Source organism: Lygodium microphyllum, chromosome 16 (assembly GCF_053477565.2).
Source record: "Lygodium microphyllum isolate KBCC chromosome 16, Lygodium_microphyllum_v1.1.10, whole genome shotgun sequence".
NCBI lineage: Eukaryota > Viridiplantae > Streptophyta > Polypodiopsida > Schizaeales > Lygodiaceae > Lygodium > Lygodium microphyllum.
The window spans coordinates 58,834,719-58,857,956 of record NC_141150.1 but is presented as its reverse complement, the minus strand read 5'-3'; the positions used below and the strand labels follow the sequence as shown (position 1 = coordinate 58,857,956).

The following is a 23,238-nucleotide window of genomic DNA, read 5'->3' as shown; positions in this document are numbered from 1 at the left end:
TTGGTTCTTTGCAATGCTTAGCTTGTCTTCTGTAGAACTGTGCTGACCTGAAGGTGCTGCTTTTTTCTGAATTGAAATTCTACTTGAGACCTTTCACTATTCTTATGCAAGTGGTTGTTTAGCTTGTTGATATTGTGACATTGCAAGTGTTTCTTCTTCGTTGTGCTTTTCAGGCTAGCAGGGTTTTTCTTGATGTCTAAAATATAATTGTTTAACAGGAATATCAGAGGATGATCTCCGTGAAACTGCATATGAAGTCCTTCTTGCTTCTGTTGCTGCATCAGGGTAAAGTGTTGAAACTCTTGTAATTTAGCTGTCTGAAATCTGACGGAAAGTCTTGAATTTAGCAATTTCGACTTATACAAGCAAAGTTAATCTTTTTCTTCTAGGGGCCTTGTGCTACCAGCTGGTAAAGAAAAGAAAGAGGAAAAAAAGTCAAAGCTTGTCAGGAAGCTTACAGGACGTAAATCTGAGAAGTTCAAGCCTCAACCAAGTCGTGAACCGGGCATTGTAGGTCTGGTGGAAAACATACGGACACAAATGGAGGTATGCTTTTTTACTAGACAGCTGTCATTTGTTTCTTCCACTTAGAATAGGTCTTGTCTTTTGTGATTAGGTATTGTACTTCTGTGAGATACCTTTTTCTCAGATGAATCCGCTCAAACATGGGGTATTTTTTCCTCTTAAACAACTGAAAGCAAAGCAATGTCCAGATCAATCAGCTTGCATTATCCTTCTTAAAGTGTATCAAAAGTCAATTTTTACTTTCTGCAGTCCACCATTGCATTTTTTGTGGTCACTTGTCATCTGTACTTGTGGCAAGCAGAGTTTGAACCCAGCCATTCGCTGCCAATGTTGAATCTTTGCTGCTAGGCAATGATGCATCTCGTAAGTATGTGGCAGCTCTTTTCTTGCTTATTTGAGGGTTTCTTTGTTGAAGGCATGGGCAAGCCAGTATGACCTGTGTGGAGTCTCTGCTGCTGGAAAATCAATGTAGCTCTGAAGATTTTGCAGCTTTTCAAATGCTGGTTTGAGGCCTTCTCTGTGAAAGGCATGGATAGCCAGTATGACTGGGAGGATTGAAGTGTTTAAAGGTTCTGAACCTTGTTTAATGTTTGGCACACAAAGTTAATATGCTTACATTCTAGGAGTAGTTTTGGAATCTATGAGAGATTAGTAGTAGCTTAATGTCTGATGCACAGGATTTATGTATTTTGGTATAAGTTTCCAAAAAGCATAGGCCATGAGAGGCGGTATGACATGAGATTGTTTTCTCATGCTTGGAAGGCCTAGTCGTAAGTTGCAAACCATAGCAAATTTTGTAGGGCCAAAAAAGGTTGACATCCCTTATGGTCGATCCATCTTAGGTGGTCGTGCTGCTGTAGTGCAATTTAACCCTCTTTAGACATGACACCCAGAGAAATTATGGTCAGATTGAGATGTGGTTGCATAGAAAGTTGGATAATGAGGACCTGCTGTTGCCCTAATTCTATGCTTTATAAATTGGAGATGTAAGTTGGGGATTTGCTGGAAACACCACTCACCTGGCAGAAACTCCTCACCCCTTGTGAAGTTCTCTCAATCTTTGTGTTGAGGACTGGAAACTCTATGTGAACCTGCTCTATAGAATGTGGTCACATCCCATGGCGCTTATCTACTGCCTCGATGTAGCTGCCCACCATCCAGGCTTCCTATTTGGCTGCTGGTGATGCCTATTGCACATAACCCCTGCATTCTTATACACTCTGCGTGTGCATGTGCATGTGCACCTATGCAGGTCTATCTTGTCTATTGCCTCGATGTAGCTGCTCACCATCCAGGCTTCCTATTTGGCTGCCAGTGATGGGTATCACAGACTACTCCTGCATACTTACAGTACTCTGCATGTGCATATGCATGTACACCTATGCAGGTCCTAGCTGCCATTTGTCCATGTGCACTGCACTGTCCCCCTATTAGCTGTTGTGATCCTGTGATGAGCTTCTTAAAGAACTGTCCAACTTGTGCAATTTTACTTATCCAAGGAGCCAAAAAGTGAAGTACTTGAGTCATGTGACACTACCATCCCAATGTGTCTGAATATAAAATACAAAATTCCTAGCTATCTAATCTGTACCCTGTTTAGGATTAAGGTCTCCACCTGTATGGACAAGGAACTCCCCACCTATACGAGCAACATTGGGTAGATATTTTTACAGTCCATGGCTGCTGTAATTTTATCAAGGCTGGTGCTGTCACATCCTCTAAAGACAAGCAACTACTTGTATACTTGGAAGAGATGAGAATTCGACTGCTATTTTCGAAATAACATTGTACTCCCTATGGATTCCATCATAGAGCTCCTCAATTGCAATCTCCCACCAAAGCGGATTGTCTCGTGACCTGTCTAGTGCTATGGTGATTGCTCTTTGGTCTTATAATTTGTAAGTTTTTTTTGGGGGTTGAGGGTTTTTTTTTTTTGTGGACATAGAAAGTGTGGTTGATCATAATATCCAAGGGTGAAGAAGTAAAAGGGCTCCTCAATGTAGCTAGAGCTATCACAAGAATATACAAAACACCTCCTCTTAGGGTGGTCTAGGAGAGATGGGGTAGAGAAGCCAAGGACAAGGGATGTAATATCAACATCATTGGGGGTGCCATCCCATAAGATAAGGGCTTGGTGGATCCTATTGTGAATAAACAACTACTACATCTCCTATTGGTAGCGGTGGTCTCCTTAGGGCTGCTCCATTTGGCCTTGAAACCTATATGGTATAGGAGAGGACCCCAGGCCTACCACAACACATGATCCATGTCTTGCGTCCATGTCTTGCGTCTCTCTCTCTCTCTCATAGAATAGGTGATAGTCTTGGCTAACTAATGGGCAACAAAAAGTGGTGGCTGGGAACAAGAGTGGCGGTGATGGCTGACACAGTTAGGGACTGTAGCAATAGAGTGAGTAGGTTGTAAGAGGAGAAAGGGGCCCAAAAAGGGGAGTTTTGTGCAAAGGGGGAGGAAGGCTAGCTTGGAGAGGGGGCACCAGGGTGCACGTGTGTGTGTGTTAGAGATTAGGTTTCCCCTGGACTAGCATTTTTCAGGTTACTATTGGTGCAATCAGTTCTGTCGGGGGTACTCTCAGAGGGCACTAGGCATTTTTTGTGTTAGTTTGGGCACTAGGAAAATGGAATGCCAAGTACACTTTGTAATCAAATTGCAATAGTGGAAACTATAAGAAACAATTTAAGCAGCACATGGAGTTAGAGGGGGTTGTGATTGATTTTGTGCAGGTCATTCCATTTACATGACCACATCCCAAGGGTTGGTGTCCCATACCACCAACCCACACTATCTCGGTGTACGGATGTGTCAGCCCCGAAATTGATGTGGAGTTTCAGGCTATTATGGACCATAAAGTCCCCATGTTGCCGACTCTTCCTTCTGATCAAAAGCTTGATGGGGAGAATTACCACAAATGGCGTGTAATGATGCTTACCATCTTGGAGTCTTATTATTTGGTGGAGCTTGTGATCATGGCTATAAACTATCCTAGAGCTCGTGATGCCTTCAAGCTTTCTTCAGATGAGAAGGCCAAGTTGATGAAGGTACAAAGACATTGGGACAAATTGAATGCCCGCATCCGTTCTTTCCTTTTTCTCTCTTGCACTCCAATCGTGATTGCTCACATCGAGCACTTGACCGTGGCTCCGGAGCATAGTTGCATTCGTACTATGCACGAATTGGTTTGTTCCATACGGTTCGCACCGTACCGTATGTATTTGTACCATTTCGTACCAAAAAATAGGCTATTTTTTGCCTATGAACACTAGACCAAACAATATCTTCCAACTCCTAAGCTTTATGTTTATTATCATAATTTCAAGTTTCTCTTAGTCTCTCTCTCTCTCTCCCAACTTCCAAGATGAGTATCCCCCCCCCCCCCCCCCCAATTGAATGCCCGCATCCGTTCTTTCCTTTTTCTCTCTTGCACTCCAATCGTGATTGCTCACATCGAGCACTTGACCGTGGCTCCGGAGCATAGTTGCATTCATACTATGCACGAATTGGTTTGTTCCATACGGTTCGCACCGTACCGTATGTATTTGTACCATTTCGTACCAAAAAATAGGCTATTTTTTGCCTATGAACACTAGACCAAACAATATCTTCCAACTCCTAAGCCTTATGTTTATTATCATAATTTCAAGTTTCTCTTAGTCTCTCTCTCTCTCCCAACTTCCAAGATGAGTATGCAATTCCAAGAGCATCCCCCCCCCCCCCCCCCCCCCCCCCCCCCCCAAAAAAAAAAAAAAACTACCAAGCCTCTCTCACACACACACACACACACACGAATGAAGATCCTGTTTGTCAATCCGCCCTAAACTTTGCTTTGTTCTTTGATGTATCACATATACACTCCCATCTGTCTTCTAGTAGCGCATTGCACATGTTGTTGAGGGGGACCCTTGATCTTGCTGCTCAGTCAGCCAACTATAGTGGCATTTGGGCAGATTTGGCAGGTCAGCCAACTTTGGCAGCAGTCGGCCAGATTTGGCTGGTCGATCTGCCATATTTTACCCATCTTTTGCTGGCTGTTTATAGCCCATTTTAGCCTCCCCTTCCTCAGTTTTTCATTTCAGGTTGGTGGGAGAGATCCGGCTCGAGGAGATACACCAACAGCTCATGTACATCTGTGCTCATACGCTTCTACATTCGCTCGTGTTCATTGTCTTTTAGCCTTGTCCATATGCTTTTGCATTTGCTTCATTTTGACCCACAGGGTGGGGGGGCGCATTTCAAGTAGGTTGTGGGAGGGGATCTAGTGCAAGAGGCACAAGGGGACTAACATATGAGTAGGTAGGGGGCTCCTTGATCACATCCTAAGATTGCATATAGTCATTTTTTTTCCTTTTGACAATATGACATGTATTCGTGCCATTTGTGCTTTTACATGCTATAAGGTGTCTTTGCTACAAGTCTGATGAACACAAAGATGCCATAGATTGCTTGAGCTTGCAATAAATATGTGGTATCATTGTATCGTATTTTGATAATCCTAGATTCAAGAAGGCCATATGCGAAAAAAACTCTTGACTGACACGCCGTTGCTCCCGCCCCCGCCATTGCAACCTGTCGACTGGCATTGCGCCCTCGTCTCTCTTGCTTGCCGGCCGCCATCGCGTTTGTTGAGCCGCCGACAACTCCCGCCATCACAGCGATAGTCCCTCCCCCCTGGGCGCCCTGCGGCCTCCCATCTTGTCTCCCGCTCGACAGCTTGCCCCTGCCCTATGGCCGCTTGTTCGCCCTACGCCCCCATTCGTGCCCACCCTGCGCCTCCCCTCTCCCCCGCGTGCGCTCTCCCGCTTGGAGGCCCGGCTAGGCGGTCACACCACTGCTCTGAAAACAACAAGTTTCCCCTCCCCCTTGGTAGCGTAGCAGCGTGTTAGGTAGGTTCTCGGCAAGGACGCGCAATGGAAACCTGTTGTGAGACGCCGGTGCATTTTGCGAGTGCCTCCCAGTCAAACACCTTGCGCATCATCCTCTCTGAGGAACAGCTCTCAGCTGTCCGTGCCAAAGAGCTGGAGTTGAAAGAAACAACAATCTTCTGTCAGGTTGTTGGATACTCCCCATCGAGGGCTCAGTTGCGGGATTGGCTCCACTCCACGTTGCTCATAGACACAACGTAGATCGTGGAGGTAGTCCTCATGGGCCGAGGAATTTTCATGGTTCGACTCACCTCCGCGGGTGCAGCTCGTGAGTTAGTGGAGAGCTTGCCCTATGCCTCCACGAAGGGGGTCATCTACATGGTTCCCTGGTATAGTGGCTTTATAGTGGAGACATTCGCGGTCCACAACAGATCTCTCAAACACCGAGTCACTCTACTTTTCCTTGGACTAGCGGTAGAGTACCACTAGTTAGTGGAGGACTTTGGACGGCTTTTCGGCACAGTTCTTCCTGCCTCCTTCACGGATGCAGTGATAGCTGTAGGAGTCCCGAAGGTACGAGTGGCCGTGAAAGACACAAAGAGTATACCCAAGTTCGTGGAGATTGAGGCAGGTCACTCCTTTAGGCAGCAGGTCATTGTGATTGGGCAACCAGGGCAGTGCCTGCGCTGCCGCGACTTTGGACACCAGGCAGTAGATTGCACGCGTTTTGGAGCCAAGGTTGCTCCGCCGACAGGCCTGTAGGTGGACGCTAATGGCTTCACATAGGTCCAGAGACGACAAAGAGGGAGACGGGAGGGGGGGCCGCAGCTAGTGCCGCAGTTGCAGCCTCAATAGTAGGGTGCAGGAGGGCGAGTGAGGCCCCCTCGGTAGAGCACTCCGCCCCCCTTGCCCGTCCAACCCGGTAGGACCGCAGTCCTCCACAGCCACCACCTGCGGCACAGACTACCCCACCTGAGATCCCATAGTCCTCACACCCACCCTCCCCCACCTCCCAGGCCCCCCCTGCTGACCCTGGCCCACAGCCCTTCCCTTCCAGGGCAACTAGCCCCTCCCCGCCCCCCCCCCCCCCCCCCCCCCCCACCATCTCCCTTGCCAAGCACCCCCCTTGATCTGCACCCGTTTCAGGTGATCCCCCCCTAGACCCACTCCTGCTTCTCCCATAGGAGGTGATGAGCCACACACGCCTACATCCTCCTTGCACCAGCAATCTTTCCCCTCCCACACAGCCACTAGTTCATCTGCCCCTACCGCCTGTGACACCTTCCCAAGATAGGCACAACTGTTGCGACAGTTCTTCTGCAATGGCTCATGGTCCTATGTGAGAGTTGCGGAGCGCAGAGTGTTCCCACTATCTCTAGAGGTGGGGATCTTCGTGGTTCGCAAGTCAAGGAGGGGCAAGGTCCATCTACTAGCACCACCGGATGGACCAAACTACTCCTTTTTCTTTCAGTCCTGTCACTCAAGGGATTGAACGACGACACAGATAGAGGAGGAGTTGAAGAGTCAGGCGACCGACCACATCTCCCAGTGGATGGGAGAAGAAGGACTAGCATTGTTTGCACAGCAGTGGCGTGGTTGCATAATGGACATTAATTGGTGGGCTGGGGCCGAGGTCCCACACTTGAGATTTATCTTTCGAGCCCCTCCACAATGGAGGGCTCCGAGGGATGTGATCGAGTGGCCCCACGCATAGGCGGCCCGTTTCTACCAGTGTACGGAGTCACTACTCTTAGCATGGTTGATAGATGCATTGATAGTACCACTTGGAGCATCTATCACCCCTATGGTCCGACCGAGGGCCACCATGGGGGACTGGAGTTCGCCGTCCAAACCTGCGGCAAAGCGTACTTGCATGCCCCATAGTTTCTCATCCTCACCAGCAGCTTCCACACCGAATAGATGTCAGCTCGGTTAGTCGCAGGTTTCCCGATGTGCTTACACCTTGCATCTTGGAATGTGAATAGTCTCCACTACAGTGGGGTACATGGTTCCAGGAAGTTGATTCTTCGGCAGGAGCTGCAGCTTGCCCTTGCCGGACGGATCGACATTTTACTTAATCTTGATATTTGCCATTATAGTCATGTGCTCCTATAACAATTTTCTTCACTTAATCTCCTCCAATCCGATTCCTTAATCATGAGCATTATGCACATGAACCAAGCACAACTACCAAAGTGTTTTGGCCCATTATGATCAAAGTATACAGCAATCTGCCTAAAATAACCCTACTACAGTATACAACTTCCTAAATCAATTTCCAGTAGTAAATAAATATGCATCATGATTATTCACATTAGCATACTATCTCAAAGATTATGATTCAGATTATTCCTGAACAAAGAACTCATAGTAGTAGATCATTAAAATTTTAGGAGACAAGAACAAAGTGATAGAATTGGACATCAGTACAAGACCACAAGCTTACTCCATCCCAGGCCCAGCTTGTAGGGAAGGTACTCTCGGGCAGCTCGCACACTTACTGGGAGCACGCCATAGGCGCCCACGGCAAGAGTGGAGGCGTATGCACCTCTATTGGCCCTAGTCTCACCGCCTGTGTACGAGACCACGGGACGATAGTGGCAGGGTGGGTCTATGGATCAGATTGAATATTGGGGACTCGTGCCTTGGAGTCCTCAATGTCTATGCCTCTATGGAGGTTAGGGCATGTAGCAGGTTGTGGGTGGAGATCGCGGATGGACTCCCAGAGGTGGATTCCTGGATCATTGGAGGAGACTTCAACAACGTGGAGGCTTTGGAGGACCAGCAAGGCAAAGGCAAAAACTATTAGGGCATGGCTGGGGAGGAGCAGGAGGCATGGAAGGTATTTCTATTTGCAGTTGGTGTACGTGATGCCTGGAGAGACCCTGCCTTCCACAGGAGGAAGAGGTCGCTGGACTTCTCTTGGGGATACAGGCGGCTAGGTGGAGTCCTGTTGGAGCGGTTGGACAGGTTTTATGTGGGAGAGTGGGGAGGCTCTGGTGGAGGCCAGATTGGGCAATTGGCGGGCACCATGTTGTCTGACCATTGCCCTGTTCTCCTGACACTAGATCCCCTAGCGTGTGCCCTAGACACTCGATCCTGTTGGATCCCTGACTCGATCTATAGAAGGGAGGAGATGACGAGAAAGATAAAGCAACTCTGGACTAGGAATTGGGGCAGGAGGGATTGGATCGCAGAAGAGGTTGCAGAGGTCCTAGCCGAGTCGAGTAGAATCTGCCAAGAGGCAGCCATACAGGCCAGGCAGCAGAGCTGGGAGGAGGAGAGAGCACTCCGGCGGGACCTTGCAGCCAAGCAGAGATTACTGTAGGGGGATCCAGGGAATCCCACTCTCCACACACAGGAGGTGCGAGCGCGAACAACCATTGCTCGCCTAGAGGACAGGCGCTCGGAGTTCTCTTTCCGCACCTCAGCAGCTTTTTGGGCGCGGAAAGGGGGACATGATGCGCAAGGAGTTTTTCTAGATGCATCAGCCTCGAACGTCAAGAGAGCAGATACGCAGCCTTCAAGATCAGTATGGGAGGACTCGTTCTAGCCCAGACGAGGTGATGGAGATCGCAAGTGACTACGACATGCGCCTTTTCCAGCAGGAGATAGCCTCAGCTAGAGGACACCGATGTAGGCAGCAGGTCTGGGATCACATCCCGTCCCTTGTCATAGAGGAGATGGGGCGCTCCCTCCTAGCCTCCTTCACAGAGAAGGAACTAGAGGAGGCTTTCCATACACAGGACGGGCAGAAATGCCCGGGAGAGGATGGCCTCTCTTAAGGCCTTCCTTACTACCTACCAAGAAGTGGTGAAGGACCCCCTACTGATGGCCTTCTAGGAGATTTTCACTTGACGACAGATGCTAGGGAGCCTTTCGGCAGGCCTTATCAGTCTTCTCCCCAAAGGGGGAGACCGATTGGAGCTTTGCTAGTGGAGGCCGATCACCTTGTTGTCTGTGGCCTATAAGGCACTGGCAAAGATGATTGGTGGGCCACTACACCCCGTGCTGCCACACATCATCCATGACACGCAGACAGGCTTTGTCCAAGATAGGAGTATCCTAAACAATGTATTCACCTTCTTTGAGGAGACAGTGTGGGTTCAACATAGTGGGCAGAGACTGGCTGTATTACTCTCGGATTTCGAGAAAGCTTATGACAGGGTGGACTGGGATTTCCTAGAGGGCACTATGGTGAGGTTGGGTTTCCCCCAGGCTTGGATTCGTGGGGTCGCTGCACTTTACAGATCGGTCACCAGTAGGGTTCTCATAGGTGGTAGACGGGTAAGGAGCTTCGGCTGGAGAGATCGGTCCGGCAGGGCTGTCCCTAGCCCCGTATCTATTCCTACTCTTTGCAGAGGCGATGTCTCACTTCCTCAGGTCCCGTGTGAGTGGATTACGCGGCCTCCGACTTTCAGTGAGAGAGGAGACTGAGTTGCTAGACTCAGAGTATGTAGATGATATAACACTCTACATAGAGGATGATGAGTTGATGTTGGAAAGAGTGAGGCTGGCTCTTGAGGTGTTTTGTTTTGAAGCGGGAACGAAAATCAACTGGCGAAAGTCGGTTGGTTCCTCACAGACCCGGACTCCAGCACGGAGTGGGGCGTCCACCTAGGATTTAGATGGGTGAGTAGAGGGCAAACCGTCCGGTACCTAGGATTCCAAGCGGGACACGACATCACTCCCGCCCAACAGTTTCTTCCAGTCCTCGATTCTATTTAGAGGAAGCTGACCTATTGGAGCACGGCTCGCCTCTCACTAGCCGGCCGAGCCATGGTGGTTAACCAGATCCTCCTAGCGATGGCCTGGTACATCGCCTCGTGTTGGTGCTCCTCCTCATCCTGCGTAGTGCAACTTCGCGGCCTAGTGCGGAACTTCCTTTGGTCCGGTTCAGACGGCTCTATGGATTCTAGGGCCAAGGTGGTCTCACATCGGGCAGGCAGACCTAGAAGGTCCTATTGCAAGAGGGTCTTCAGGATTGTAGACTGAGGCTTGGCGGTGAGTGGAGGCCATCCTACGCAGCTCACTCTGCATGTGGCAGGGCCTCCCTAAGGCTCTAATCCAGAGCCCCCTAGGCTGCCATGAGGAGATAGACCGTCAGCTAGTGATCTGGAACCCCCAGGTCAATGATCGGGAAGGGGCACAGATTGGCGAGCGCTCCCACATCCAATGGGCTGGCTAGGAAGTCGGCCCGGCTCGTACCATTAGTACATGGCCGGAGTTGTACAGGATGGCAGACGAGGAGGTGCTGCAGCGAGTATTAGGCTGCTAGAGAGGAGTGGAGTTGAGGCGAAGGGAGATAGATGCATCAATATCTCCGGAGTGGCTTGCTTCCGCGATACGATTGCAGATAGAGCCCGGGGAGGTATGGGCCGCTAGGTTTTCACCAGCAGGCATCCCCCTACAGGTAGCAGGTAGAGTGGGCGGCGCCCTGCAAGGGACTTTCTTCACCGTTCAGGAGGAGGGGCGGTTGGCCCTTGACTGAAGCCAGCAGGATGAGGGGATAACTGCTCTTTCGTGGAGGAGGATTTGGGTGTTGGGCCTTAAGGGGAAGAAATGACGACTGGACCCCTATGTCTTTTGGAAGGAGCTCAGGGAGTGGCGCCTTTGGACTTGGGAGGGCAGACCATTTGGTGAGCTGGAGTGGGATCCAGGAGAGTTGCTATGGCTGACCACTGTAGTCGCTAGGAAACCACCAAGGTTCCTGGAGTACACTGCCAGGATTGGTAGACACGTACTGATGCAGGAGTATATGGATTGTGCGTTGTCACATAGCAGGCACTCGGCGGAGCATAATATCACGGAGCCGTTCCGACGGACCTTGTGGCGCCGCCTAGGTATCGTATTTCTTATGGCTGGTGGCACATGGAGGCTTGGCGGTGGGAAGTTGGCTTGCCCAGATGCAGGAGGGAGGTTGTAAGCATTGCACACAACAGCCTCTGGAAACGCCAAAGCACTGCCTTTGGTTATGTGAGGAGGTGCAGCTCGTGTGGAGAGGAGCATGCCGCATCCTTTGTTGTATGGCACCTAGCCTTGGATGTATATTATGGTGAGCTTTCTACTGGCAGGCATTCAACTAGGGTCGTTACCTTCTGTATGAGGCCGGGATGCAGGACATGATATTCATCATTGAGGGAGGGTCGTGCACAGTGGTCGGTTTGGAGGCTCTACCCATCCGCCAGGTACTGGAGCCCAGAGCAGACCGTTCTGAGGTATGGGAGATCATAGGAAGTCTTACTGGATGGCATATCTGGAAGGCGCGGTGTCAGGAGACTTTCGGTGGAGAGAGACTTTCAGCATAGGCGACCTTAGCAGAGCTCTGGACCTCCATCATCCACTCCCTCCGCGACCGTTGGGATTAGGTGTAGGGCGAGTCCAGGGCTTGCCAGGAGCTTCGTTGTCACTTCATGCATACTTGGGGCGGCCAGGACCTGTTTTTCGCGATGTAGGCAGGCAGCCCCAGATGGCGATACACCCCCCCTCCATGGCTTCTTGCCCCCATCCCTCCCAGACCACCTTGAGAGGCTTGTATACATGATGTATTTGTGACTTTGCATCAGCTCCAGCTAGTCTGTTGAGCATGAGCACTCCGTTGTAATCTGTTCTTTTTTTGGAGTAATATAATTAGCCACATTTTATTTGCAAAAAAAGAAGGCCATATGCTGGGGAAAACGTGCTTTTCCTCATCGCTTTTGACATCTTTTTGTAGGCTAGAAATATTACACTTCTTTTTTGATAACTTTTTTGCATATTCTGTTCTGACAACTACGAAAGTTCTTTGCTTCTAGTAATGGGAGCTTTCTAAATCTCTGAAAGGATTTTCTTAGAGGAAAGGAGTATATTAACAATTGAGCACAGTATATGTCATAGCCTCCCTAGTACTGATCCCTCTTGTTCCATATTGTTCCATATGGCAAACACATGGGTATGGCAGTATGATGGGAGTATGATTCATACTTGGCCCTAATTTTAATAAGACAATAAACAAGGAAATATACATTCTCCAAAGAATTATGAAACCTTAAATTTGAAATTTCAACTTTCAAACTTCCTTGTCCTTGCACGAGAGACACTTTTGCGACAGTAGCATATTGTATATGTCTGGGACCCAGATTTTTAAATCTGACAATGGTCGAGTATATTTGCCCTTTTCCATACAGGTATGAGTGTGATCCCAACTGTGGTGGCAAGCATCCCTCCTCGTCCTCCTCCTGGTCCCATATTCTTCAGCCAACAAAAAACTGGACAGGTTGCTGCACTGTGCAAGTGCTCTTTTCATTTTCTTTGATCCGCTTTCTCAAAGGTATCTTTTAGGATCAACAGTTTGAAAAATATCAGCTTTGTAAAACAAGTTTTGTTAACTTTCACATTCGTTGAAGTTTTTCTCTTGGATTGGCTCTTTATTCATATGCCACATCACTTTTCTGTGTCTCCCAATCAAATAAAGCTTGCATGGTTATCTTTGCTGAATTGTGCAGGAGCAGAAGAGGCTTTTTGGTTGTTATCTACTGTTTTTTTAATGCACATGATTTGTGATGTATTTGTTACCATGGTTTCAGATCTTGAAGCAACCCCACATTTATTATTGTTACCATGATTGCAGATTTCTGAGGCAATGGACAGAATAACCAAAACTGGACTACTAAATGCTGCTGCTGGAAGGGTTGGGAAAAGGATGGATACTCTCCTTGTGCCATTAGAGCTTCTGTGTGCTGTTCCACGGTCAGACTTCCCAGACAGAAAGGCTTATGTGAGATGGCAAAAACGTCAGGTAACTACTATGGGTTAAAGTGTAATATTCTGATTTGTTAATTTAAAGCTTTCGTTTTTGGCACATTGGAATAGCTATGGCAAATCTGCATTTATCAAATATATGTCTGAAACTGATCTGGTTTTCAGGTCAATATACTAGAAGAAGGACTTCTGAACTGTCCATCCATTAACTTAGAATCAACAGATCGCAATGCCTCAGAGCTGAGAATGTTGTTTGCTAAGCTTGAGGATGCTGAGGTACCTCATATCTCGTGATTTCAAGTCATTTCCTGTTGGTGTAAATAGTTTTGCTGAATGCATTACTTTATTCTGGCTGTTCAAGGAACATTATTAACAGGGTGCTCAAGAGAAAATCACACTAATTCTCAAGGCTACAATATGGGTTTGGTGCTCAGAAATGATGTGTTGAGTGTCTGAAAAGTCTCATTGAGTTAGATAGCACTAGGATGGAAACTTGCTGACACACAGCACATTAAGCATTAGGGAGGTCTTCTTCTAGTTTAGTTATCTATTAGGAAAAAAAGATGTACAAATGTTCCTCTGGCTTAGTTGAAAGCACAAAAAAAGGCCTAAAGCAGGTGTGAAAGCCTCTTGACTGCTAGGTGGGAGAATCTGTACAATCCTGCTGCCATAATGTGGATAGTATGATTTGGCCACTAACTTGAACTTGCCATATCTTGAAAAGCTCTGTCTCATCTTGATTTGTCGCATATTTGGATGTGTCCATTGGAAAGTAGCATGCAAAAATATACATTCTTCGTTGATTGAAATCTCACCCCATGATGGGGGTGTTTGGGTCTCTTCCTTCTCTCTCACTCTATGTGTGTGTGCGCGCGCGCGCACACACACACACACACACACAACGAAATTAGAAAGAAAGAAAGTCATATTAACATCTATGAAAGGCCAAATCGGCCTATGAGACCAAACGTTACGTTTGAAAGTCGAGGAACTTTTTTCAAGTCCCAAAAGAGCAGTCAACTAGTGCTAGGACTAACTATATAGAAAAATAAATAGTATATAATTGATGAATACAAGATGGTGTCTAGACCAGATACAATGTGGGCCTACTGTGGGAGTACTCTCATTTCAATATGTCCTTCGTAGGCCTATCTAACATGAAAAGCCAAAGGGACGAGGTAGGCTCCTTGATGACAATCTAATATCCTCTATATATGAAGGTGATACCTCCTACGTGGGTGTGGACCAGCTGGGTGTGGACGGCAAGCTCTGCATCTCTTGATGGCTTTGTCGAGGGTGACTCCCCATGGTGGGATCATCGGTTAGTCAAATAGGTGCCTTGTGGTAGTAGGGGTGGCCAAGGCTCTATAGAACTTTGTGAGTGGACACTGATGTGTCTCCAAGTGCATGCTCCTGAGACCATAAGGGATAATCTCTATGTTGGCATAGCTCCAATAGGAAGAGCCCTAAGCATCTTTGATCCAAGAAATCCGTCACCCTGGATAGTCGTCCAAATCCCTCTCTAAAGAGATAATGGAAGCGTCCTCTAATCTCATAGTACACTGATCATCTACATGTATAGTGGTCCTCCGTCTTTGGCTCAAGCTGATATAGGTGGTAGATCCTATCCTTAAGGGTGAGAGAATCATCTCCATATCTATATGTCTCTATTCACAATTGGTGTGAGGATGTGTGGAGCTGGCCAATGGCACATTGTACTCCATGAGACAAGTGTGTGTCCATGTATATCGAATGGATGCCAAAGCCATCAGGGGATATGTGTAGAAGATGCTTTTGGTAGAAAGCCATATTTGTTCCCAGATCCTCGAGGTGTCCCCCACGTCCTTTTTGTGTGTAGCTGGATAATGTCCATTGTGATGATTCGGTTTAGCTCCTCTTGGTAAGTGAGGAGAATCCAGGCTGTACTCTAGGGGTGGGAGATAATCCATGTGTAATCCATGTAGCTACAACCATGCTTCTATTTGAGCATATTGACACTCAATATCCCCTCGTGAGCCTTTTTTTTTCCGGAGAAAAGTAAAGATTCTATTAACCCTCAAAGCGAAGTGTCCCAAGGCAAAAATACCAAAGACAAAGCAGACGTGTAAGGGACTTCCATATCAAGAATTATATAATAAGGGAAATCTATTACAAAGCTTCAGTGAATAGCCAATTGGGAAATCTATCATGCCAAACCATGTGGGTTTGGAAGAGGAAAAATATGCCAAAATTCCATGTCATGAGAAAAGCATCTCTCCTCTTCCTCCTCATAGTCTCGAATTGCCTTGTATTCTCTCCCATCTCCTAGAAAGAGTATGCATTGTCTTTGTCTAGATTTTGGAGAGAGTCTCTATAGTAGATATGTCCAAAAAATCAATAGGCTGGCTACATTTGGCTGTCCATATATATCAAGCAATAATGCTAGACAATGCCCATGAGTCCATATTGTCTATGAGAAATTTGGCATGAAAGTGGTGCTCACAAGCTGCCCTGAGATGAGATAAGCCTACCACCCTTGTACATCCTCATACCCACAAGTTGTGGGCCTCTGTCAGTGACCCATGCAACTCTCTCCCATGTAGCAATCATAGAATCTGTAGTGCCATGAAACACTATGCTAAGGGCTCTGCTCTAGACTTCTTGAGCTTGTGGGCAATCCCATAAGAAATGGCTTTGAGTCTTCTCATGCTCTCAACATCTAGCACAAGGAATATGTTGGGTATCTCACACGCCTTACTTACGCCTACGCTCATATGGGAGTGTGCGGGTGATCACTAGGACACTGGGGCACTTTTTACTCTCGGTAGGAGAGGTTTTTTCCCCCAGATTATGTGTACTATTTTGTATGTGCTTGTGGTGCACACTTACGGGCACTTACTGTGTTCGGGTGTGAACAGCCCCTTATAACCCTAAGGTATAAGGGTTATCGTTTGTACTTTCAGCTAACACTCTATTCAGTACTATTGCATTGGGTATCGTGCTCAACTCTGTCTCTCACTCTCACACTGTCTACTGCACTTCAGCTGCACCTCGATCCTCTCCCATCTGACATTTGGTATCAGAGCTGGTCAGCAGCTCTGTTCGGTTCCCGAGGACTTGCGTCAGCACTGACAGCTCGTCAGTACCTGTCTGGTACAGCACGTGCAGCCTGTACCTTCGTCAGCAGCCACGTCACTTGCAGCTCAGTCCTGCCCGTCATCAGGTCATCAGTCACTCAGCGCCACGTCACTGCTAAAGGCCACCCGCCACCTGTCTATCAGAGCTCCCGCCTCTGCCGCCTGTGCCCGTCACATCCTGTGACCCCGCCACCTCCTGTGTGTCGCCTGCAGCCCCGCCAACTCCGCCAGCTGCGCGCCACCTACAGAGGTCGCTGCCACCTGTGCGCAGCTCCGTCTGAGCGCCCGCCACCTGCTCCGCCTGACGCCGCCTCTGTCGCCTGCTGCGCCCCTGGACCTGCACGCCTGTACCTACACGCCACCTGTGCAGGGCCGTCGCCTCTGCACTCTGCTTCCGGCAGGCGCCAGCTCAGCCAGCGCCACCTCCCGTGGAGTCCGCCATTTGTGCAGTACCCTAAGGCGCTGCCGCCTCTGACGCGCCACCTCGAGATTCGTGCTAGTCTCGGGATCCATGCCCGTCTTCGACCTGCAGAGGTAACATTTTTGCATTTTTTATTTCCACACAGGGATTCGTGCAGCAGCAGCAGGTTCAGTTTTCAGCATTGGGAAACGTGCTGTGTCTGTCTGTGACACATTGAATGCACATTCTGGGGCTTTTGTAACAGACATTTGTGACAGAAATTTTGGGCAGAAAATTTTGGGGCTTTTGATGTTTTAGTGCTGCTGAGCACTAATTGCACCTTGGGAAGCGTGCATCAGTGACAGTTTTTTTTGACAGAGTACCCTTTGCACATTAATTGCAGACTTGTGTTTGCTGCAATTTCTGGAAATTTGCAGATTTCCAGCCCGTACTGCATTGACATTGCTCTATTGCCTTTTGGGAAATAATGGCAAATCAGGGAGGAGATGTATTCACCTATGTGTCCAAGGAAGACCGATTGGATGGGAACAATTATTCCCTTTGGTCTTTCATGATGAAGAATGTATTAGTGGCCAAAAATTTGTGGGATTATGTCAGTGGAGAGGAAGCACGACCGGGAGTTGTGGCTCCCGCTACTCCTCCTCCAGGAGGACGTGCAAGAGGGCAACCTCAGCCCCCTTCACCTCAGCCCGCTCAGCCACTTTCCCCAAGAACTGCAGCTCAGAAAGCTTGGGATACACGGGATGCACAGGCTATGTCGCTGATTGCATTGGCAGTTCAGCGTTCTATCATTCCTCATATTCGTTCAGCAGGTTCTTCACAAGAAGCTTGGTTGACATTGGAGCAGATGTTTGCAGGAAAGAATGAGACTCGCATCTCTTTCTTGAAGAAAGAGCTAGAGACTCTAAAGATGAATGAGGGTGATTCTATGCAGGATCATCTCAACAAAATTCAGGACTTGCGGGAGCAACTCATGAATGTGGATGAGTACTACTCAGATGCGCAGCTGATTTCTACGACATTGAATTCACTGCCTCCCTCTTACTTGGCTTTTCATACTGCCTTGAACCTCACTATGAGGATTTCGAAAGAGCCCATCACTTTCATTCAGCTTGTCAGTTTGCTTCTAGAGGAGGAGCAAACTAGACGGAACAGTGGTGTGGATGGTATAGCCTCTGAGCAGGCTTTTATGTCAAGGCAGAAGGGTAAAAACAGCCAAGGGAAAAATGCTTCGCAGAGTTCTGGTAGTAGTAGCACTTCACAGACAAGTCAGAAACAGGGGGGCACGCAAGCCAAGAAAGGAAAATGCCATTACTGCAAGAAGCTTGGCCACTATATCACTGAGTGCAGGAAGCGCATCGCCAAAGAGAAGAAGAAGGAGTCAGGGATGTCTGTTTCTGCAGCTCCTTCCACTGCTAGCGAGTCCGCGTCCTTTGTTGCAGCCAGGGACTATTGTTTTTACACTTGCAGTTATGATGTCTCTTGGGCTGATAGAGCATTTAGCTCTACAGAGGATGCTGACGCTTGGTTCTTTGACAGTGGTGCTTCACGGCATATCACATCTCGTAGAGATTTGTTTGCTTCTCTTGGTGCACCTCCCGTTGGGAAGTCTGTTCAGTGTGCTAATAATGCATCATACCCTGTTCGTGGTATTGGGGAGATTCAGCTTACAGCCATTGATGGCTCTATTCTCCGCCTACAGGATGCTTTGAATGTGCCTGGCATTAAGAAGAATCTGCTTTCCATTTCTTCTATGGCACGTTGTGGTTTGCAGGTCACCTTTGATGATGACCGTTGCATGGTCCGTGACAAGGAACACATGACATTGGTCTTGACAGGTTCTCTGTGTCATGGGTTATATGAGTTGGATGCTCTTTCGGTAGATCAGTCTGCATATTTGACATCCACTCTTACTCCTGCTATGTTAGAGGCAGAGTTATGGCATGCTCGTTTGGGGCATGTAAACTATGGCAGCTTGATGCTATTACAGCGTACTCAGATGTTGGATGGATTACCTCTCTTGGAGAGACCTCCTGAGCATTTATGCGAGGGTTGCATTTTGGGGAAAATGCATCGTTTCTCTTTTCCCCGTGATGTTGCTTTTAGAGCAACAGCCAGATTGCAGCTTGTGCATTCGGATGTTTGTGGGCCCATGCAGACACAGTCATTGGGTGGTTGTTACTATTTTGTAACATTTATTGATGACTTTACACGTTTTTGCTGGGTCTACTGCTTGAAAAAGAAGTCAGAAGTGTATGATGCATTTTTGGCTTTCAGTGCACTTGTGGAAACTCAGTCTGGTTGCAAGATTAAGACTCTCCGTTCGGACCGAGGGGGGGAATACATGTCCTCTATGCTGAATTCTTATTTGCAGCAGAAGGGCATTATCCATCAGTACACTACTGCATATACTCCACAGCAGAATGGGGTAGCAGAGAGGAAAAATCGGTCACTCATGGAGATGGCCAGATGTATGCTGAAGGCAAAGAGTTTGCCTCATAGTTTTTGGATGGAAGCCGTCATGTGCGCTTGCCACATTTTGAACAGATGCCCTACCAAGGCCTTGAAAACCGTCACACCTTTTGAGGCTTGGCACAGCCGCAAACCTTCTGTTGGCCACTTCCGTACTTTTGGGTGTCTTGCATATGCCCATATTCCACAGGTACTTCGAAAGAAGTTGGACAACAAGGCTGTAAAATGCATCTTTATGGGATATAGCAGCGAAAGCAAAGGCTACAGACTCTATGATCCCGTGACCAAGAAGGTTTTTGTCAGCAGGGATGTTGTATTTGATGAAAAATCAGAATTATCCTTGGCTGGTTTTGATACATATCAGGCTGCCCGTGATGTCTTTGAAGGGCTGCTGCCCATCACATTTGGTGATTCAGCTGGTACTTCAGCAAATGAACCTAATGTTCAGCCAGCTGCTCCTATGGAACATGCAGTAAATCAGCACATTGCTGAAACTGAAATTCAGCAGGAACTTGTACACAGTCAGGAAGCAAGACAGGTGCCTAGATGGTACACGCAGACTATGAGAGATAGTCATTTGGAAACACCCTTGGCTGGTCGTACTCGAAGGCAAACTCGACTGCATGATTCAGCACATTCCATGGAGTTTGTTATGGCAGCATGTACTCATGATAATGAGGAGCCTGAATGTTTTGAGGATGCACGACATAGTGTGCATTGGATGGCAGCCATGCAAGCTGAATTGGATTCTATTCATAAGAATCATACTTGGGATTTGGTGTCTTTGCCAGTTGGCAAGCGTGCCATTGGTACGAAATGGGTCTACAAATTGAAAAGGAATGCAGATGGATCCATAGATAAGTACAAGGCACGGCTGGTAGCTAAAGGCTACGCACAGAAAAAGGGCATTGACTATGAGGAGACCTTTGCTCCTACCTCCCGTATGACGACCATTCGGTCTATGATTGCCTTGGCTGCACATTTTGGTTGGAAAGTGCATCAGCTTGATATAAAGACTGCATTCTTACATGGGGAACTTCAGGAAGAAGTGTATGTACAGCAGCCCATTGGTTTTGCAGTTGAAGGCTCAGAAAATTTAGTATGCAAGCTGAAAAAAGCTCTATATGGTTTGAAACAAGCTCCACGAGCTTGGTACGCAAAGATAGATGCTTTCTTGCTTAGTCAGGGGTTTGTAAACAGCCCATCTGAGTCTACCCTTTATGTACATAAAGAGGGGGGATCCATGCTGATTTTGTGTCTATATGTAGATGACCTTTTGCTCACTGGAACACATGCTGATCAGATTTCAGCATTCAAAAATAATTTACAGCAAACTTTTGACATGTCTGACTTGGGTATTTTGCACTATTACTTGGGCATCCAGTTTGTACATGATGCTAGAGGCATTGGATTATGTCAGTCAAGGTACATTGGGCAACTTCTTGAGAAGTTTGGCTTACAGGATTGCAAGCCAGTTTGTACACCCATGGAACCTGGGCTCAAACTGTCATTACATGATGACAGTGATTTGTTTGATATCCATACTTATGCTCCAGCAGTGGGATGTCTCATCTATCTATGCCACACTTGGCCAGACATACAGTTTGCCGTTTCAGTTTTGAGCAGGTACATGCATCAGCCTCGTATGTCGCATTGGCAAGCTGTGAAGCGTGTGTTTCGTTACTTGCAGGGTACTAGAGCTCTTGGATTGCTTTATGCCAAGGGGGGACCACTGCAGTTACATGCTTACAGTGACTCTGATTGGGCTGGTGATTTTGATACTCGTCACTCCACTAGTGGCAATTGTTTCTTTCTTGGCTCGTCATGCATTTCTTGGCTTAGCAAGAAACAATCCACTGTTGCCACGTCGTCATGTGAAGCTGAGTACAAGGCAGCCTTCACTACTGCAGTTGAGTGCATATGGCTTAGACGCTTACTTGCTGATTTGGATGTATCTGTTACGGAGCCTACTCCTTTATATACTGACAGTCAGAGTGCCATTGCAGTGGCACGGAACCCTGTGTTTCATACTCGCACGAAACACATAGAGATTCACTACCACTTTGTCAGAGAGAGGCTACATGCAGGTGATATCAGCCTTGTCTACTGTCCTACCACCAGCAATGTGGCAGACATCTTCACCAAAGCTCTTCCACGAGACAAATTTGAAGCATTTCGCGATGCTTTGAATTTGACGCCCTTTGGTGGCGGATGATCCTTGTACACTTGATCACTCTTCACTCCAGGGGGGTTTGTTGGGTATCTCACACGCCTTACTTACGCCTACGCTCATATGGGAGTGTGCGGGTGATCACTAGGACACTGGGGCACTTTTTACTCTCGGTAGGAGAGGTTTTTTCCCCCAGATTATGTGTACTATTTTGTATGTGCTTGTGGTGCACACTTACGGGCACTTACTGTGTTCGGGTGTGAACAGCCCCTTATAACCCTAAGGTATAAGGGTTATCGTTTGTACTTTCAGCTAACACTCTATTCAGTACTATTGCATTGGGTATCGTGCTCAACTCTGTCTCTCACTCTCACATTGTCTACTGCACTTCAGCTGCACCTCGATCCTCTCCCATCTGACAGAATAGGGTCTCTGTCATAGCCAAGCCATGTACCAATTGCTAAACTCCCATGTGCTAGTAACCAAAGAAAGAGTGAAATCTTTCTTGGTCTAAAACTATCTTCCAATATATCGTGGACAGCCGGCACCACTTTGATCATGCTTATCTCTATTCTTCTCCCCAATCTAGTGGTATAGCCAAAGAAGGGCACATCTTGAGGCATCTTTGCAAACGGATCTCTCCATACCCACTCTCCAAGATCCCACCGAAGCCTTTGTAGCGGCCTCTTCCTATATGTCCAATGTCTCCATCCACCTTCCATACAAGATTGAGGGTCTGGGTCTAAGTACCAAGTCCTATCACAATGAGCCACAACTCTAATCCTTTGTTGAGAGCATCATGTGAACTCTAATTGATCAAGATCCTCTCACCTAAGGCTGCCATCCATCTCTATTGAAAAAGTAAACACACTCTCTCCACTGATGGCTACCATTGCAAGAAGGATCTCTCATTTGGTAAAGAGCCTTGCCCATGTTTGATTTGTCACTGTGTCATTCCTCCATTCAAGGGGTAGCACCTACTTGATGCTCTCCATTATGACTTTGGTCCCCTTGATACCTTGAAGTCTCTGTCTTTGTACATGGGCCGGAAGCTCCAAAAAGGCAAACTTCTCCCCCATTGTAGAAGCTACTTGTGTAGAGAACCTCCTCCAAGATAGGAGGGTCCTCTCTCCGATGGGGTAGCCTCTCTTTGTCTTGGGTAGCTGATTAAAAAGACAGTTGCCTCAACTTCTCTTCAAACACTCATTGGGTCGATTTGATGAAGTCCTGTAGATATTGATCTCCATGTTCGTATAGTACATTAAGCAAATTTGACCTCGAGATCGTTCCCAAGCTCTATAGCTTGGATATGCTGAAATCGTTAGTGTGCATTAGGCTTCCATGGCCTTCCATGAGGAGGAGCAATGGTTTGTAATCTCCATAATAGTAGCTTCTTCCATGGCTCCTCACCCAGCCCCTTGCAACAATGAGCTTTACCATTAGTGCTCTACTTTGGCTATATGGGTCAATAACCCCCACATCACCCTTGGATCTAGGATGGATGAAAACATTGCAAGCTACCTTAGCCCTTGGAGGACTACCATCTCCACCAAACCAAATGAAATTCCTGATGAGTTGCTTCACTTGGCCAATGCATGACCTAGAGAAGGCGTAACAAGAAGTTATGTACCACATGGTGGCTAATAGAACCTAATTTACAACTGCCATCCGGCTTGCTAGTGATAGTCTTGTTATGCTCCAATATAGTCACTTTTGTCTTATGCTAAGTAATAAGGGTGCTAACTGCTACTTTGAAGACCACTCTAGTTGCTGGTGATACCATAGGTGGCTGAACATTTGTCACCTGTGGCTTGGGAGAAGGAACCTCAAGTAGAGTCATCTTTGTTGCCTAAAGTGGCGCGATTGGATTCCTATGTGCAGTAGGCTTGGGACCCCTAACAACTGTCCTTCATCTCT

The 23,238-nt window shown here is 47.5% G+C and overlaps 1 protein-coding gene across 2 annotated transcripts in view; it reads left to right on the top strand.

Moving 5' to 3' along the window:
- Positions 1-23,238, top strand: part of LOC148022880 (plant/protein (DUF810)) — a 199,907-nt gene that overhangs the window by 54,362 nt on the left and 122,307 nt on the right. For both annotated transcript variants that reach the window (XM_087695818.1, XM_087695820.1), the window contains 4 exons: positions 219-285; positions 390-546; positions 13,012-13,179; positions 13,308-13,418. In XM_087695818.1, coding sequence (XP_087551944.1) covers positions 219-285; positions 390-546; positions 13,012-13,179; positions 13,308-13,418 — 503 coding nt within the window. The remainder of the gene's footprint in view (positions 1-218; positions 286-389; positions 547-13,011; positions 13,180-13,307; positions 13,419-23,238) is intronic.